Source organism: Chrysochloris asiatica, unplaced genomic scaffold (assembly GCF_000296735.1).
Source record: "Chrysochloris asiatica unplaced genomic scaffold, ChrAsi1.0 scaffold00074, whole genome shotgun sequence".
Lineage (NCBI taxonomy): Eukaryota > Metazoa > Chordata > Mammalia > Afrosoricida > Chrysochloridae > Chrysochloris > Chrysochloris asiatica.
In genome coordinates this window covers 2,059,019-2,078,744 of record NW_006408592.1, presented here as the reverse complement: position 1 = coordinate 2,078,744, position 19,726 = coordinate 2,059,019, and the positions used below count along the sequence as shown (strand labels likewise).

Below are 19,726 nucleotides of genomic sequence, written 5' to 3'. Positions count from 1 at the left end.
ACCTTAATGGGTCACAATGGTCCAATACATCATTTGTTACATTGTGCACGGCGTCACCAAGAGTTGGGACCTACTGAACAGCAGCTAACAACTCTCCTTCTGAACAAAAATGATGAGAAAAATGCAGGTTTGATTGTGTACCTTTTAGACATCCACTAATCTAGCTGGCAATCACAATGCGGTGTGCTTGATGCTTCCATTTAAAAAGCTCTTGAAAGAACACAGAATTTCCTGAACAGTCAGGGGCAGTTTACTTCTCTTTGGGTATTTCCCTTCCTAGCTGTAGGATAATGCACTGAATGGCAAGGTTAGTTTGAACCACAAGGTTAGTAGTTCAGACTCACCAGCCACTCTTTGGAAACCCTGTACAGGGTTCGCTGTAAGTCGGAACCAGCTGTCACTCATCAACACCATCACCGCCTCCATGTAAGGCCAGTTAACGCAATGAGTTTGGGGAAAGCACAGGGCAGCTGGAAACTACCCGAAGCTCAGAAGAGACTGGAAGGGTAGGTACCTAACTGGAAAAGGCTCAACAGGGCAAGATTAGCATTTATTTTTCTTTCTAAAACCAATGTTGTGATTGCTTTTAAAGAAAAAGCTATTTTGAACAAGAACTTAAGGAACAATGTTTCCCTAAAACTTTTTCCCTTCCCCTTTCTCTCTTACCCATCTACTTACACAATCAGTTTAACATACTCTTGCCTCAAGATAATCCATCTGCCCACAAAGAAATGCCATGACAAGAATTTTCCACAACATTTGGCAATGGAAGTTTCTTACAGCACAGGAGCTACATATGTACATCAACAACAAAAGGGGGCTATTCACTAAGTGCTGGGGCCAAAATTAGACTAGAAATACTAGCAAATTGGTGACTTATGAATGTCATTTCTTAAAATAGCAAGGACTCTGCTTTAAGTTTTCTGAGAAATTGCATGGGAAGATGATACTGCAGTCTTCTCTTTCAGAGACTACTCACAGACAGTGGAATTCCAGAAGGGTTTTAGTCAGAACCATGCAAGGCAGCAAGTGTGACAAGATAAAGATTTAAAGTGGTTACAAATCACCAACGGAAGCTGTGCAGATGTCTTCTCTGGAAGGTGAAAGTCAGTTCATTTGGCTAAATGTGGTGACCTCTCCCAGACATTGCCAGGCAAGTCACTTTGATGGATGGATTTTCTTTTTCTCCTTGATGTTTTGAAGACTATATATGTATTTGTATCCATCTTCTGAATTCTCATAGTTTAGAAATGTTTCTGTTGATGAACAAGAGTTGAGACCTAAATTTTTTTTAGTTTAGAAAGATACTTACTCCATAAAGACTATTTTCCAAAGGTCATTTTGTGGGTCCACAGAGTTGCTAAACATTCTTGGTCTGACTGGTTACAAAAAGGGTGTTTTTAAAACAATGCTGGATGCTAATAGCAAAAAAATAATTGGAAGTTCTAAGAAGGCAGGGGCAGCTGCCCTCTGTAAACATCTTTTCTGTCCCTGCAGCCATAATCACCTTACTAGTCCTGATGTGGCACTGTGGGATAATGCACTGAACTGCAGTCCTTAAGGTTGGTGTCTCAAACCCACCAGGTGTTGTGCTCTCCTTGGAAACCTTATACAGGGTGTCACTATGAGTTGGACCGATTCGACAGCACTTTGCAACAGTTGGGCAGTAAAATGATGTGGCAATGCACGGGTTTGTTGCTGATGCTGTAAAATGCCATGGAGTCAATTCGGACTCATAGTGACCCCCCATCTAGGGTTTCTGAGAGCCGCCAGTGCGTTTGTAGTGCTGACCTTGTGGTCTAATGCATTATGCTGCAGCCACACCAGGACTCTCTCTATACAGCCTGGTATATTTATGGATTCTGTAGCTGATTTATTTAATTCATTATACTTTGGTTAAGATTAGTATTATCATATGTTTGCATTTCTCTAGGTTAATAATGTCTGAATATCAGAGAAGGAAGAGGCATAAGATGTCCATTATGGGAAAAAGACCGTCTGGGATTAAAGTGTGGTCATCACACAAAGCACAGAGGTATACAATCACAGCCCCTTATTGAGTTCACAAGCTTGAACAACAACAACAGGTCACAGAGAGACCAGTGCACCATGAAACCAAAGGCCTGACTCCACCCTTTTTAGCTGATGAACCGGGCAAGTTTTGTTTTCTGATTATTTATTCCTATCTGGTAGATAATACCTACTACTCTGCAGAGCTCCAAAGTTGTTTGAATGATAAAATGGAAATGTTTATGAAGCATCTTCACATAATGAAACATACTGTATTAAATAAAAAAACAAAACAAGGTAGTATAAAAGAAACCACAGAGCTTAAATTTAACACCCAGTCAAACATTATCAGGGACAAAATGTAATCTGTGATAATGTTAAGCATGTTAATGTACAAAAGTACAATTTTCCAGATTATATGAAAATGGTTCAATCATAGTGAAACTTAGAAAGGAGTAAAACTAATAAAGGATATTGGGCTAAAGCCTATGTATTTTTCTAAATAGACAAATGGTATGCAGACATTTATCAATTCAATATTTTTTATTACTCTATCTTGAACGTTGTCTGGCTTCTACTTACTATTGAAATATGAAACATGATACAGTCACAGGGAATTATGCACCAGATATGTCAAACTCACAAGCATTTTCCTCCTTACACTTACCTGAAGAAGGTATCTGATCAAAAGACAAAAGTAAACAGTATTACCAAGTGGTTCAGCTTCCTAGAAAGAGTCTGATGGTGGTGGTAGTTATGTGCTCTGTGTTGGTTCTGACTCATAGCGACCCTGTGCAGTGTTTCCAACGTTATAAATCTTCATAGGAGCAGAAAGTTTCCATTTGTGGGAGCACAAAACAGATGATAGTTTTGAACTGCTGACCTTGAAAGGCTGGCAGCCCAATTCGTAGCCACTACGCTACCAGACCTCTTTATGGCAGCAAGTACAAAGATAATTTATTTTTGCAAATTAAGTTACAACAGAAATACATTTTAGTTTACTAAATTAGCAACTATAATCACCTGGGTATACTCTGATTAGCAAAAAATAGTTATGATGAGAAAAAAGAAAATAGGAAAGGAGAAAAGGTAAAAAGAAAAAAAATAATACGCCTTAGACCAGAATACCATAACAAAAGTTTTGTGGAAGCTGCGTTTTATTTGAAAATCCACCCATTTTTGCTAACATACATTTTAATATTGTAAACAAAAATAGAATCTGCAGAGACAATGCAACAAGTATGCTTAAACTCATGTACAGAATTGCTTTCCTACAATGAACTGTCCTTCTTAAAGCCCCTCTTCAACCCAAATGTTAAGATGTATTTACACAGAGCACCGATCAACAGTGCAGTTTAATTCTTCATTAACTAAACTCTTGGCTAGACATTAACTTTAAAGATACTATTTCCCTTTATTTAAAAGGTACATGATCATAACATGGCACAAGCCAAATAAAAGCTTCAAGGATTTTTGTCCCCCTCCCGGCCCCACTTAACACCTCCAGAGTTTTACTGAAAAGAAGGAAAGTCTTGAAGTGAAAGCAATTCCTCACATTCATTTTGGAAAGGCCCTAATGTCAAATGGAAAATAATGACATGCCAAGCACAAAGCAGTGAAGTTCCTTCCCGATGCACTAATGCACAATTTAAAATGTAGTGCTTTTCCTAGTCAGTGAACTGTTCCCTTACAAAATTCTAGGCACAGAATTGACTATAAGGAGTAATGCATTTATAATGCTTCCCTAATTCCCATAGAGACTGAGACTTCTTAAGAGATTCAGACCTATGGACTTGCCTTAAAATATTTAGTGCTCTGTATGTCAGCTGAAAAGCATTCTGAATCAGATTCATTCTTGTGGATAAAAATCAAACATACTGTATACATCCATACTCATTTTCATAAGGAGGTTTGATACAATATTAATGTTACATAAATTGATAATCATAAATAAATACAAATACATAAGGAATGTCTACTGCAAACTGAATATATAATTTTTAAAAAAAGAAAAAGTTAATTTCAGTTACTATTTCTGTAGCTGTAAGGACTGGAGAAAAGAAAGATACTGCATAATTAAGAATTATGATTTTTATCCCCCCAAAAGAGTCCTGCTGAATGATAGTAAAGGACACAGCTCTTGTCTTCAGGCAGCTTTTCCAAATACAAATTTCACACTTTCCAAATAAGGGCTTCTCTTGGTAGGTTACTGATTATGGGTTATTAATAGGAGTTGAAAGAACTGAAGGGTTAGTCACCAAAAAGATAGATCTTAGTCTTAAATCATGGCAATTCTTGGCTTTATAAACTGTATTGATACATTTTTCTATAGACTAGTCCCAATTTCCTTCATGGGCCTTCACTGGGTTACTGTAGCAATCTAATGGAGTAAAGAGTTTAAGAGACAGCAGTTTGGATTTTGCTGGAAGTAAGGATTTGCTGCTTGAGCACTTGTCTTTTTGGAATAATTCCATTCTTTCCATCTAGTTACATAAACTGTATCTGTAAGAAAAGAAAAAAAATGAAGAGTGTAAGTGAATTCACTGCACTGTAGGATGTCTTTTCACAAAAACTGTCCAGAACACTGGCCCAGAAGTGTTCACAGCATGCTTATCACAAACCCTGATTTTAAAACAAAGTCAGTATTATCTGATTATCATGTACTGGAATTTAATTACAGAGCTTTCCAAACACCTTACTAACACTGAAACAAGGGAGTGGGGCATGAAGGAGGAAAGGGAAGAACAGATGTGAATGAACTACTTTTCGATGACAAGTTTAGAAAATCCATGAGAACAAGTATTCCACACAAAATCTCGTTTGGTAAAGCAAATTTGAAATATTTCCAAATGATATCATCAAGTCAGATATAAAAAGGGAATCATAATATTATGCTTGTTAAATCATTTCCTTACTAACATAAAATGAAAAAGATGTGTAAGGGTGCACTTTTCAATACGGTGTCTCTGTTCATTCAAAGATACTTCACTCATGATTTCCTTTACACTGTCCATCCACAGAAATGACTAATGCCAACATGCTATAAAGCACTTGCCGAATCAGAAGAGTACAAACTTCCACCAAGAACAAATTACAATGTGGATCACACCAAAGCTCCTTCTATTGGAAAGGGCTTAAATTAACTCAACTGTTCCTAAACAAAATCAAAACCAAAAAATTATTTTTGAAAATGTTACCATTTTTAAATGAAAAAGGATACCAAAAAAACACAACTCCATGAAGAAATTGTTGAAATGAATTCTTAACAACTACCACTGCCATTATACTAAAACTGAAGAAACAAATGCTTCCGCTCATCAGGCTCTAATCTGATGTGTAAAATTGTACTGTTCTCCACATTTTCTTTCAAGAGTGACTAAACACCCAGCTTTTAAAGGTGGTATTTGATCTCAACTGCTGTGAGCAGTAGATGCTTATATATGCACATGAAAAGATAGTCCTTTGGCTTTACACCTTAATTATGTGAAAGACATTTTCCAAAAGTCACTCTCCTCATGCCTCATTCTTGACTTATTTTATTTACCACCTAACAAATAGAGGAGGAGGTGGTGGAGGGGAGCTTATAATCCTTTAAAGAAACAAAGGAGAAGAGTGAATTGTGCTTACTGTATGGTGATTTAAAAAAAAAAAAAAAGTCAAAGTCCCCATTGCCCCCAACAAGCAGCAATACCTAAAGTGATTTATAAGAAATCCTCCAGAGAGAGCTCTGCAAAAGGGTCCTTTCCTGAAGCTCTGTGAGGACTGTGACTGGAGGGGCTGGATGCTGCCGACAGCTGGGGGGAAAGAAGACAGAGAGAGGGAAAAGAAAAAAAGATCTCAGAATGACAGAACATGAAAGCAGAAAATGTAATGAAAGAAGAAGTGGTTTGTTTTGTAATCTTTAATAAAAACATAAAGGTAGGCCTTGTAGAAAATGGAATTACTAAAACAAAAGCTTCACTCATATGTCAAATTAAAGGGTATCAAATGGCATGTGCTTTTCAGAAAACGAATTGTTTCTGAAATTCCAAAGGAATAGTCTTTTGCTCTAAGAGGTCAGTCGATGTATGACCCACAGTTAAGACTTTGTTGTGTGAGTTGGAAGGCGATGGGGTAAGGGCAGGAGAAAGACACATATTGGTTTTTGTTTTCAATTGAGGAAAGATGGTTTCCTGTGCACCGGCTATCTGTTAAAAGTTCTGTAAACTCTGAGCCCTGTCCTCAGAGCTTATACTTTTCACAAATGGGGTTGTCTTCTGCCTGTAGCTGACTCGTCGAGTCTGGGAGAGGTGAAAGGGACCTGAGGGGTCACCTAGTCTAACAACCCATATACAGCACTGAGTATGGGGAATCTTCAAGATCTCTGATTCTGCTTCCTGTTGGAATATGTTTGCTTCACTCTTTGAATTTCTTCCTATTATTTAATTTTAATACACTATAGGAAAAGCACTGGGCTGCTAACCACAAGGTTGGTGGTTCAAACCCACCAGCCGCTCCTCGGAAACCCTATGTTGTTGTTAAATGCCACAGAGTTGGTTACCACTCACAATAACTCTGCATAGGGTTTCCAAGGAGTGGCTGTGAGTTTGAATTACTGACCTTGTGGTCCAGTGCTTATCCTACAGTGGCCACATCAGGACACCCTACACAGGGTTGGTATGAATCGGCACTGACTGGACAGCACTTCACAACATTTAAGGCAGGCAGATTGTTGAGCTCAGTAACATAGTTTTAGCATTTCCCAAAGAAAAACAGATCCTGAAGAAGCTGTTCATTTTCTTGTCAGTATGTAAGTCTCCTATACCAGGCTGACTTTGTGTATTTCAAACCCAACACCAGCCATTTGTTTGGAATACATTTTAATTTAGTCTATCCTTTGCATAGGATTGTAGAGTCAGGTAAGTAAGGAAAGGACTAGTATGAGATGACTTGTCCTTTCAGTGATGTTCAATCTAGCATTAAATCAGAGCTGACCAAATAGTTTCAATTCAAAGCCTATAAAGGATTTTAAGCCTCTAAATTTGTCTTTGCTGGTCCAAGATGATCTCATTTCTTTCTGCCTTTTTTATTTCTTCTTCCTTTTTAAGGAAAGTGCCATAAAGAATGAACAGTCAATAATTTTCAACAAATATTACATCACCAACATATGCAATTTGTTGTTTTTGGACACCAACCTCATCTTAGAGGTTTAGAAACCACCTGGTGTGGTGCTGTGGGTTAGTTAATATGCTAGACTGCAAAGTTGGTCTGAACTGCAAGGTCGGCAGTTCAAGCTCACCAGCTGCTCCTCAGAAACTCTATACAGGGTCGCTATGGGTTGAAATTGACTGGACGTCACTTAACAACAACAACAATAGTTATATTATTGGTTGAGTCATTTATCTCACCTATTTCCTGTTTCAGGAATAAATGTTCAAAGACAATAGGAAGAGACAGTGGGCAGGACGATGAGATTATGCGGGCAGCTACACACAGATGGCAGGGCAGAACATCAAGTCTGTGTTAGAGGTTTCAAATATATTCCATTCAGCAATTAAGGTCCAATGTAATTAGAAAGATACCCTGCCTCCTCCTGCACCAGTCCAACCACAGATGACCATTCAGAAGTAAAATGATTTTAAGATAATTAAAGAGAAGTAATCACCAGTTACTGAACTGATGGGAGTCCTGCATTAAATACACATATCTTCAAGACTAAATGAGTTTCTCTCCAACGGAAAGCAAAGGTTTCCCTTCAAGTTCAAATAAAACAAACACATCTGCTTACTGAAGGTAAATCACATCCAAAATCATGAGACCCACGGAAAACATCTTCTTAAATTACATGTTTTCATGAGGACAGCAATTAGAAGATGTGACAACCTTAGAAGAAAATGCCCCAGAAGTATATGGTCAAAAGGGCAGAGTAACATTTCTCTTCTCAATATGTGACAGTGCTGTGGGTGATTATTCTTTCAGACTTACTCACTGCTGAAGAGGATCAATTTCCTGTGGGGGGAAAGGTGCTGATTTCTACCTAATGTTTTTCCCAGTCTCCTAAATTGGTAACATACATACAGATGTTTGATGCATATATATATATATCTAATTTTAACATGATAGACACTATCAATGATAAAATAAGATTTAATATCCCTGCATTAAGTTTCACATTCTCAATAGCTATCTCAAGGAGATGAAACTATGGCCTAGGCTAGTTTGGCTTACTGCAGAGAGCTCCAAGGACCGGGCCACCCAGCAGCCCTTGAGGACACCTGGTACTTGGTCCTGGTCTTGCAGACTAGAGAATTAGCCCAGGGAATAAATAAGGGAAGAGAAGGAAAGGTAATACACTGCATAGTTCAACCACTGCGTAATGAAAGCAGGAAGAGCAAAGGAGCATGAAGAAGCAATGAGGTCCTCACAGGAAAAAAGCAGGGTTTTTAAAGCTTGAGAATATCTGGAAACTAAAAAGGGCTGGTGCTCCTTTGCTTAGCATTATTTCAAATAAATTCAAAACCATGTAGGGTTGCTAAGGAACATAAAAAGGCAAGGATGAAGCACTGGAGAATAAATCAACAACAACAAAAAACACCCCGTAACTATCATTAATTGTAAAATCACCAAATTTTACAAGTCAGCATAAGGCAAATTATAATCACCTCCCTAGTCAAATTCTACTGCAAATATGCCAACATCAAAATCGGTATAAAAACCCTGCCTAACCATTTATTTCTCTATACCAAAATTCCCAGAGCTAAAAAAAACTAGAATCCTTTTTACTTTTTTCCAAATTAAATAGACCTATATCACAAATGTAGTTACTGGGTGGTGCAAATTGTTAAAGTGATCGACCATTAATCCACAGGCTTGGAATCCACCCAGATGTGCCTTGAACAGCAGAGAGGCCTGGTAATCTGCCTCTGGAGGATCACAGCCTTGGAAGTCCTACGGGGGGATGGGGGTGGGGGTGGGGGTAAGGGGGGCCACAGTGCCATTCTGCACAAATGGAGTGGCCATGAGTTAGAATCAACCCAAGGACAACTGACTTGGTGGGTTTACACCACAAATGAATGCGTCTTTTAAATAGAACGATCAGTCTTACTGGTCTAATTTAGACATGACTAGTCTTCCTCACTTTATAGGAAAATTATCAAGAAGTACGAGCAGTATATAAATAAAAATAAATGTATAAGTACTTAGTGATGGCAACTCTTAGCTGAAATTCTTCTATTCTTTCTTCTACATTAATCAGCCTTTAAAGAAAAATATACTGCAATTTAAAAAAAAACAACACCTAACATTAACAAAAGAAATATCTTTGTGTTTATCACTTATTTTTTTGTTGTACTGTATTTAGTATAGCAAAGACAAAGTACAGGTATCATAAAGGACTGGATATGCAGAAGCAACTTCTGACATATCATCATTGGCTGTTCCTAAAATTCTGAAACAATCATCAACTTTATTACATCTTTACATCTGAGTTTTTCAGTCCCTCAAAAGCATGGACAGCAAATAGCAGTACTGTAGAGACTCAGGTAAGTACCTCCATTTATAGCTGCATTGAGGAATAAAAATATATAAAGTATTTAGCACATTGCCTGTCAAATATTGTTGTAGTTAAGTGCCGTCAAGTCGCTTCCGACTCACAGTGACCATGTATATATGGTTTTCAAGGACAGGCAGATGGGTTGTGGTCAAGCGCTTACAGCGCCACATCAGGACTCCTCAAATATTAGTTCAATCTTTCCCATTGATTATGATAGAATTTTCACCTACTTTATCTAAGGTCCCAAATGCTATCAAATCTGTGCTACTCTTGCACTATGCTCTCAGCTCTGTGTTTCTCTCAAAAGGATTCTATTTATTTATGTAATTCATTTTATGTTGCTATTGTGGAGAATATACACAGCAGAACATACATCAATTCAACAATTTCTGCAAGTACAATTCAGTGAACTCTTGTAAGAATTCTTATGCTGCCATCAACTATATGAAACCACACTTTCAGGTACAGGTAACATTTTACCTGTCTCTTGTTCAGCTATTAGCAGTGATTTACATTGTGTAAGCATTCCAAAGCTTATAACAATGCTTTTTGGTGATAGCCATAGTCTCTGAAGTGGGATAAAAGAAATTATGAGAACTCTCTTTGATTTTCTATTTCCAACATGGTTTTAAAAGTACCCAACCTATTACTCTAAGAGTATATGAATATAATTTATAATTAGATACACATACACAGAGAGTGAAGGGTTACAGCATTTTCCTGATATGTATGTACGACCCAAATTTATTTAGAGACCACATCTCTAAGAGGATTCCACAGAGACAGTAGCTGTAAAACTGAGTTACACTTTAAGTTGTTTTTGGATAATGTTTGGCCACAGCCAAGCCACTAGTGGTGTATTTGAATCCAGTTGCATAGGGATATAAATAATGTTAAAGACAATGCTATTCATCAAACCGTCTTTGTAAAGTATAAAGACAGGCGATTTCTCTGGAGCGCACATGTAGAGAGACAGCTCTTGAGGTTGTGTCAAATGCCTCTGATTTCTGCTTTTTGGATTTGTGCTCAACATAGCCCACTGTAGGCTTTGTCCATCATTACCATCACAAATGTATGGCAGCATTAGCCCTGACACCCTCAAAGCACCCATCTTATTTTAGGAGATGTAAGACAGTGGCATAGGAACATTGTCTTTGACAATACATTGTATTTAAACTTTTCTAAAACTGAAGATTACTAGTAAAGTCTACAATGACTTAAAAACATTAACAGAGAAGAACTGTATCGTTCAAAAATAACGTCTTAAATCATATCACTGGAATTATGACAACCTAAACTTGAGTTGATAAGAACCAAATTGAAGAAAGAAAACAGATTACAAGATTTCCTAAAATCGTTAAGTGCCGTCGAGTTGATTCTGACCCACAGAGACCCTGTATAGGGTTTCCAAGGGGCAGCTGGTGGGTTTAAATGGCTGACCTTGCAGTTTAAACTGACCTTGCAGTCCAGTGCATTATCATGCAAAGCCACATCATGACTCCCCTAAAATCATAGGAGGCCAATACTACAAGAATCTCTTATTATTAACTGATCTGAGTTTAAAATAAAAACAAAATTTTTCCCTATATAAGGAGTGCTTTTCCAAAGGTTAAGAGAGGTCCTTTTAAAGTTCCATTTGATGAATGGGAATCGTAAAAACTGACTTAGTCAAAGTACTCATTGCTGATTTACAACAGATTTCAATTTCAGTTGCCTCAAAAATCAAAGAAAATAAAAACCAAAGTTTATGCCAACTTGTACTATCAGGAGACCAAAATAAGAGTCAAATGTAACTACATTGTACCACATAAGTTGGTATTTATTTGGAAATATGTCACTAGCTTGGTTAAGGGGGGTGATCCTGGCACCTGCTTTTACACAAGTTATAAACTGGGTTTCCACTAAAAATTAGAGAATTCTATGATTTTAAAAGATACCAGCAGATACTATTGATACTTGTTGTGGTTGTTAAGTGCACAGCAGCCCTGCATAGGGTGTCTGAGGAATGGCTGGTAGATTTGAACTGCTGACCTTGTGATTAGCAGTTCAGTGCTTTTCCTACAGGTCACACAAGTCGTATTTAAGGTTTCAAAATAATAAACCATGAATTATTTACAATCAAGACAACAAAATGTATTAAATTTAAATTGGGGAACAAGTACAATATCTGAGTACAAGGCACTAGTTTTTTTTTTTGAAACGTCAATTAATAAAGGACTTCTGAAATTTTATTCTATTCTGTCCACCCCCCCCCCCTTTCTTTTATAAAGGCAATTAACTAGTTCCAGGAAGGATCCTTCAAGTTATATAAATTTTTTGTATTTTGAAATGTCATGGCTCGTTCATAATTTTATCTTGTTCTTCCACCTGACATATACAATTTTCAGATCTCTTGTATTTGAAAGGATGGAAGGGTTTAGACTTTGAAATGGTGTCTTATTTTCATTGTTTTTTTACTAAAACTACATAAAGCTTGTGGAGTAAATAGAATTTCTAAATTAAAAAAGCATTCCGCATGATCACCAGTAAAGAAATACAATATTCTTAAGTCAAATTCAAGACTTTATATTTGATCTTTACTCCCGTCCTATGACTTACACAAGGGACTATGATCATTTCACAGATAAAGAAACTCAGGGTCATCAAAGTTGAGTGTAGACAACTTGTCCTGAAACACATATGGTTTAGTGAGTAGATAAGACTCCAGTGCAGATATGCCGACTCCAAGGCTGGTTCTTTTTCCTGATCTCTGCCACCCCAAATTTCAGTGAATTTAAATTCAGCTAGAATTTATGGCCATATTTTATTTGTAAAAAAAAAAAAATCAAAGTGAAAGGAGAAAAGTACTTTATTTTTTAAAACAGGACTGCTCTAGTAAATGTTATATAACTAAAGTGTCTCAGTGCTTCCCAGAGAATTAAATCAAAATGTTTTGCTACCAGGGTTCCAGTTCATACATGCATAGGTTTATTCCAAACAAAACATGCTTACATATATGTCCCTCTGATCAGTGGATGACTGTAAGTATATTCTCTTAGTGATACAATTGTCTCAGTCTTGGTGGTGGTGGTAGCGTGGTGTGGAGTTGATTCCGCCTCAGCTACCTTGTATGAGGTTTCTGAGGCTATAAATCTTTGTCTCATTTTTCTCCCATGGAGTGCCTGGTGGACTCAAAGTGCCTAACTTGCGGTTAGCAGCCCAACTACGCTACCAGGGCTCCTAAGTCTTGTTGTTGTTAAGTACCATGGAGTTGGTTCCAACTCACGGCAGCAACACTGTGTAGGTTTTTGAGGAGCAACTGCGGTCTAGCGCTTATCTGACAGCACCATACCAGGACTCCTTAATCTTGTATTAGGGTAGGGTGCCTTTAAAAAAAAAAAGGTTATTTTTTGTATCATGGAAAAAAATTATTTTGAGGTCAGGGCTAATACTATTATTTTGAGGTCAGGGCTAATACTAATTTTTAACAAAACTAAAGTGGGTATCTTCCTAAACCACTGATTTTAAGGCAGAGGTCAGCTTTGGAGACTACTGTTGGAGACTCTTAATAAAAGTAATCTTGGTAGATTTTCTCAACGGGCAAGGGACAATCATGGGACTTGTTATGAAGACGTCTTAAGAAAACTGGTGAGAAAAGGTTCAAAAGATGCCAAGGCATTTTTCTCCAGGATGACAGTGCTCCTGCTCATTCTTCAAGAACAGCAAGGACTCTTCTACAAGACTTATGTTGGGAAGCCTTGCCCCATATCTACCTTCCAGCCCTGATCTTGCCCATTCAAGTTTTTTTCTTCCCTAAACTCAAGGAACATTTCAAGGGAACACAATTTGAGTCCCTCAAGGATGGCGAAACTGCCATTTTGACGTGGTGTAAATTGAAAAGCAAAGAATTCTCTGGGGAAGGGATATAGAATGGATACAATGCTTTCAGAAAGTGTCTAGACCTAGATGGAAGGTATGTTGAGAAATAAGAGTTTCACATTTTGATATTTTGTTTAATAAAGGTTTCTATGGTTTTACAGAAATACTTTTTGACTTACTTTCATACATGTTTTCTACATATCATCAAAAATGTTCACCATGAAGATTTTGTAGAACTTCTTGGTCACCCAAGATTTTAACAGCATTTTCTGGTTCCAAGGCAAGAAATTTCCACTTTTTAGAATGTCACCAGCAAATACCCAGAGTAAATTAAGGTATATTTATCAGGTGTTTTTATTAACAATGATAATCAGCAGACAGGACTTCTAGAATTCTTGTTTTTTTCTCATTCTGGTATACACTGGGGGCTTTAGAACCAGTTATCATCTTCAGCGCTAAATTTCAGTTCCCAAAGTACACATGGACGAATGAATACAACACACTGCTGACAAGTTCAAAGGCGTTCTTCACAGAAATCCAGCTGGGCAGATCAGCTGACAGACCATGCACTGCCAAATTCACACACCAAAAAAGCAAGGGGAGCAGGGGGGACCTTAAGCCTAAAAACCAAGAGAGCCATTAATGCCTACATACAAGGAGGTCATTAAAAGACCATTTTTTAAAGACATAAATTATTCCAATACCTAAAACCAACAGTGTCTCCATTTAGAAGGGTAAAAAAGGCACTCACAACAAGCCATTGTTTTCTTTCAGACACTTAACTGATGTCAGACTTACTTAAAATTGACCACTACAAACAAACAGCACACCATTTTGGATCTTTAGCTAAATACTCCATGAATAAAATGCCAGACAATTCTCCCTTAAAAAAATGTGTAATGCCAATAAGAAACACCAACAATATTTGTTTTTGAAAGTAAATGCCCAGTTTTCATACACTTTTGGGAAAATAGGTAGACTGATAGTGGAATGTGTGAATTTCTCATATAAGAAAGTGGTAAGACAAAATAACCACTTCCCCTTCAAAGACACCAAGACATGCCATATACATCTTCAATAAAACAAAGTGCCACTTCAAATCACAATGAATTCAAAATAAATCTGAAACTAACCATGAGACTATTTCCATGCTTAACATCATAACTGTGTTTTACAAATGTAGAATGAGTTTATAAAACTATAAACTATAAATGTGAATGTCAGAAATGGGCATTCCAATTTATACAACTCATTAGTAAGAAAAATTCCCATCCTCCTCAAATAAATCAATAGATATATTAGCACCTATAGTATAACAACCAAATAGTAAACAAGACTCTGAAGCAGCTCAGATAAAAGTGATTTAAAAAAACCCCACAGGAACTTAGTATTTCCCATGTAATTAAACATGTAGAAAGAGGTACTAATGTACATCATATTTTAAAAAACAAATAACTGTGCCTCCAGTATTAGGCACAAAACAAAAATATAATGTTAATTTTTAAGCAATTAACACTTACACAATATAGTCTACTAAGTTAAGGCAATTTCCTAAAGAACAGAATAAAGTCTGAGTTAATCACCATCTAAAAAGTATTAGCTTCTTTCTCATTAGGCAAGTGAAAAATACAGCACTTAGAGTAAGCTAGAGAAAAGGTATAATGCACAGTATACTCTTTAGAATGACCCACTAAGTGCCAATAAGATACGTATGTCTTGAAGAGTTGCAGTACTCTAAAAAATATTAACTTGATTTAACAGCATTAGGCAAGAGACCAGAAGCTACAAACTGCCATCTAGATTAGTAATGGCTCCCAAGAGAAAACAAGGAGGAAGGAAGGATTTTGGGCCACAGCTGTTTGATTGGAAAAATTCTATTTTGATGGAATTTCATCTTTCATTTCAACTATCATTTACTTTGCAATGTATAATGTACTTTATAATGTAAAAGGTATTTTGAATTAATTTGAATAAAAAAAGAGAGAACTAAAAAGGAAATTTACTAAGAAAATTTATTTTGGTTACAACTAGTACTGAGTGGACAACATTAATACTGGCCAAGTAGCATTTAAAATTAACGCGTGCAAAAATCTCATCTCCTTTGAAGACTGAATTTTAAAAAACAATTTTAAAAATCAAGCTATCATAAAATAAGAGGTGTTTTTCATTCCTCAGGTAAGAGTCGTAGTTCACCGTAGAGTAATTATTAGTAAATTAAAATCAATTTTGTACACTGTTATAAGGTATCTATGACAATGGTTATGTACTGTAGTAAAATGAGAGGTCAGAGAAGAGCGGAAGTCACACAATGAAAATGGTAAGCTTTCATGTGGACAGCTTTTAGTAGTGCTTCCAAAGAAAAACAGACTAGGAAGATAGGTCTTGAGCTCTACTTCCAAAAACTAGTCAATGAAAACCTTACCGATTTCAGAAAAACAATCATACTGATTCATCTGCACTGGACACGTCACTAGGAGGGATCATCTGCTAGAGGAAGCCATCATTTTTGGCAAAGCAAAGAGCCTAGGAGGGCATGGGAGCTCCTCGGTGCAATGAACTGTCCTAATTAGCAGAGCAGTGGACTCCAACAGGCTGGTGAGTGAGAATGACAGGCCTGTGCTGTTGTTTCTAGGTTATCCTGAGTTGAAGTAAATTCAATTGCAGCTAGGATACATAACGTACTCATTTTAAACTTGACTGCTCAACTATAAACACCATCCTAATGTTCTCATTTTCTTCTCTTTGGACATAAATTCATTAGAAAAAAGCATGTCTGTCACTGTTTCTTTTCTGCTCTTGGTAAATCTGGCATTTGTTTGGCTGTATGGATTTTAGGAGACAACAAAATATAAAACTGAGTTAAGAGCAGACGCTAGAAACCAGAAAAAAAATTAAGGTAGATTTTAACTAAGACTGCCTTTAACCATATCAACAAACTAACAAACTCATTAAAGGTTGAAGGTATTATGCTAACCTGCAGAGGACATTTTTGTCCACCATCATCACTGCATCTTAAATGTGTAAATGCTGGTTTATAATTCAGTGAGAATGCCCCAAAAATATATGGAGCAGTTCTCATTGCTGACTAGAGAAAGGCTGCTCAATAGCAGTCATCTGGATTTTGTTCCAATGATAGAGAGGCAGTGTGCTCAAATGAATCAGGGTGCCTGAGAAGTAGTTCTATGTCAACATGTATGTATGAAAGTGGAGAACATTTCCATGTCGCATTCTTCCTCATCTATAAAACAGAGTGGTAACCAGGCCCATCTACCTTAAAGGTTGTTTTGAGAATCAGGTGAGACAATGTACATGAAACTGCTTGGAAACTGTAAGGTATTAAGTGTAAGGTAACATATTCTTGGTTTCTGACACAAAAGCCTATAAGACAAGACACAGAATCAGTGCACAATTTAGCTACATGTCAAGAGAAAAATTTTTGTCAGTAGGTTCTAGTAAGTTTATAGCTTTGGACTACAGTTTTTTTTTTTATAGCTTTGGACTACAGTTTTTTTTTGTTTTTTTTTTAGCTACATTAAACTTCTTGTCACTTAGTCTCCTCAAGCAGAAAACCAAATTAGATTATAAAAATAAATGATATTCTGAAGCTAAAAGAATGAATACCCAAAATAAATCTGAAGGACACAAGAAAATTTATAATTGTATAATCTCAAGAAAACAGTTATAATGATAGGTAGGAAATTCATCAATATGCTTTTTCAAAGGTTATCAAAATCAAGTTAAACTGGTAATCAGAATTATTGCTACTAAAAGAAGAGAAAGAGAACTATACCTACCCTAATCTATTTTATAAAAGTAAATGCACAAAAGCAATCAATTTTGAAAAAGTATTCCATTCGTTATCCTGACTCCCAGTTATCTTCATTGAAAATACTATCAGAAACTTACTATCTATTCCCAATCAACAGACGCCAAATTATTAAATGACTTCATTAGTCAATGAGGCTGAAAAATACATATAAAAATTGTTGAATTGGGTGTATGCTGTGCTGTATATATTTGCAACAACAAAAAACATACTAAATTATTTACCAAAAATAATTTTTAAAGGCTGAAAACTGAGAGTCACTATGCTTTATTCATCTACGAAAGACATATAGCATATATTCAAACTGGTGTCCTGGTGTGGTGCTGGAGAATAAACACTGGACTGCTAACTGCAAAGGTGGCAGTGCAAACTCACCAGCCTCTCCTCAGAAACCTTATACAGGGGTCGCTATGAACTGGAACCGAATCCACAGCACTTAACAACAACAATATTCTAACTAGATCAATAAAAATTTATTTTAGCAATGTAACACTAATGCATTGGTAAATATAAAATATAGCATGCATTCATATGGAAAAAGAATAATAAGTCCATTACCAAATGCTCAAACGAATGTTTTCACATAAACACTGAATACATAAGTAACAAATGAATCCACATCTGAAGCAATTTAAGAAAAGCAGGAGTTAAGAAAAAAAAGAAACGCAAAGAAAAGGACGGGTGTTTTTACAATTTCTTATCATTAACTATGTCTAATTCTCAAATAGTAAGAGCAGAGCCACACCACAAAAAGGATGTCACCCCATCACTTCACAAGGATTTCACTGATCATAGTATGACACCAGAGAAGAAATCAAGTAACTTATGTTTCCTTTCCTAATCATAACCGGTAAACACTTAAAAATAGCAATAATCTAAATTCTCCACAATACCAACAACAATGGGATGAAAAACAAAGAAGCAATATTTACAATGAATTTTCAGGAAATCAGAGAGGGAACTTTAGAAAAATCTGAAGAGTGAAGTCTCTCGATCAGAAAAATTAGGTCAGCACAAAGTTCAAGACTTTTTCCCCTCTTTTCTGGTTGTTTTAAAATATAATTCTCAGTAGCAAGAAGTTATCTAATAAAAACTAACATTCACAACTTTTTAGAGATTTATCAATAGTTTTACAAACATCTCAAGGGCAATATTCTTGAAGTAGCATCCCTCAAATTGTTAACCAAGAAGCTGGAGCTCTGAGTTAATGGTTTCTAGGGTTCACAAAGGCTAGCATTCCGGATCCATCCATAGAAAACAAGTTCCTTAATTTATATACGTCACACTCTTAGGTGCACTAACTACATACATGTCAAGAATTTTCCATCTTATACTTGGTCTTTTCCCTCCAAATAATATTCGTAAACACTTTTATGTACAAAAGACATTAAAAAGATTTTCCAGTATTTCATTATCCTTTCCAAATCAACAAACACATAAAAATAGCTACATGTAGCATGTAGTACCTGTGCTCCTGATACAGGACCAAAGGGGTTTGGTGGTCTCATGACAGGCTGGCTGTATATTAAGGTTGGTTGTGTCATTACAGGTACACTTCCCATTTGAGGAGGCTAAAAAAAATGAAAGGACACCAAGTTAAAAGATGTTGATTCAGATCTTCCTTATTATGAGTAAGTAAACAAGGAAGTCCTGGTGTGGCGCTCTAGGATAAACACTGGACCATAAGGTCAGTCTGAATCACAAGGTTGGCAGTTCAAACTCATTAGCCGCTCCCTAGAAACCCTGGACAGGATCACTATGAGTTGGGACTCAATGGCACTTAACATCAACAAACAAGGGTCAATGGGATGAAAAATATAGCACTTCTGCTTTGACTCAAGGGAAAAATTCCTCTGAATGCAGGTAAAATTAACAGCTGATAATTTGCTTAAGAGTACTTTTTTTTAAAGGAAAATCTTTACTATACTCATTTTTTAAAGGATGCGACAACGACTAATAAGGTATTCTATTTGAAGAGCTGTGATGAGTTGCAACCTTTGAGCTTTACGACGGACGGACTCCACAGCACACCAAATAATTTCCATAATAAAACTCCAACATTCCCAAAGATACCAGTGTTAGACACAGAGAGAACCTGAAACTACAAAACTCTAAGGCATTTAAAAGAAAATGTCTTTGTATAGCAAATCACGTTTTTATTCCTTTATTGAAGTGATCACAAGTAAAGGCGGTTCTTCCAAGACATTTGCTCTTGATGGTTCTTTCATTTCAGATATTTTTAGGGTGAACCAAGAGGCTTAGATTATACACAAATTCCTAAGTAACTGAATATAGAATCTCAACTAACAATGTTTCTTTAAAATTCACCACTCCAGTGAACACAACAGAAGTTCTATTGTGCCTTTTAAGTAGACTTCTGCTTTTTCTAGTGTTATGAAATTCTATAGTGTCCAGTTAGGCAACTATTTGTGATTCCTAGTTGAAGACACAGATGGCTCTGAACATTTCCTTGGCAAAACACAGGAAGTAAAAGATATAGA

The 19,726-nt window shown here is 36.5% G+C and overlaps 1 protein-coding gene across 4 annotated transcripts in view; it reads right to left on the bottom strand.

Annotated features, from left to right (window-relative positions):
* Positions 1-3,149: 3,149 nt before the first annotated feature.
* The window catches only part of PICALM (phosphatidylinositol binding clathrin assembly protein), a 139,989-nt gene continuing 123,412 nt past the window's right edge, over positions 3,150-19,726 (bottom strand). For 3 of the 4 annotated variants that reach the window (XM_006864958.1, XM_006864959.1, XM_006864960.1), the window contains exons 19-20: positions 18,692-18,796; positions 3,150-4,512 (exon numbers count right to left, since the gene is read on the bottom strand). In XM_006864958.1, coding sequence (XP_006865020.1) covers positions 4,498-4,512; positions 18,692-18,796 — 120 coding nt within the window. In that variant the 3' untranslated portion in view covers positions 3,150-4,497. The remainder of the gene's footprint in view (positions 4,513-18,691; positions 18,797-19,726) is intronic. The other variant, XM_006864961.1, reaches the window with a different exon arrangement.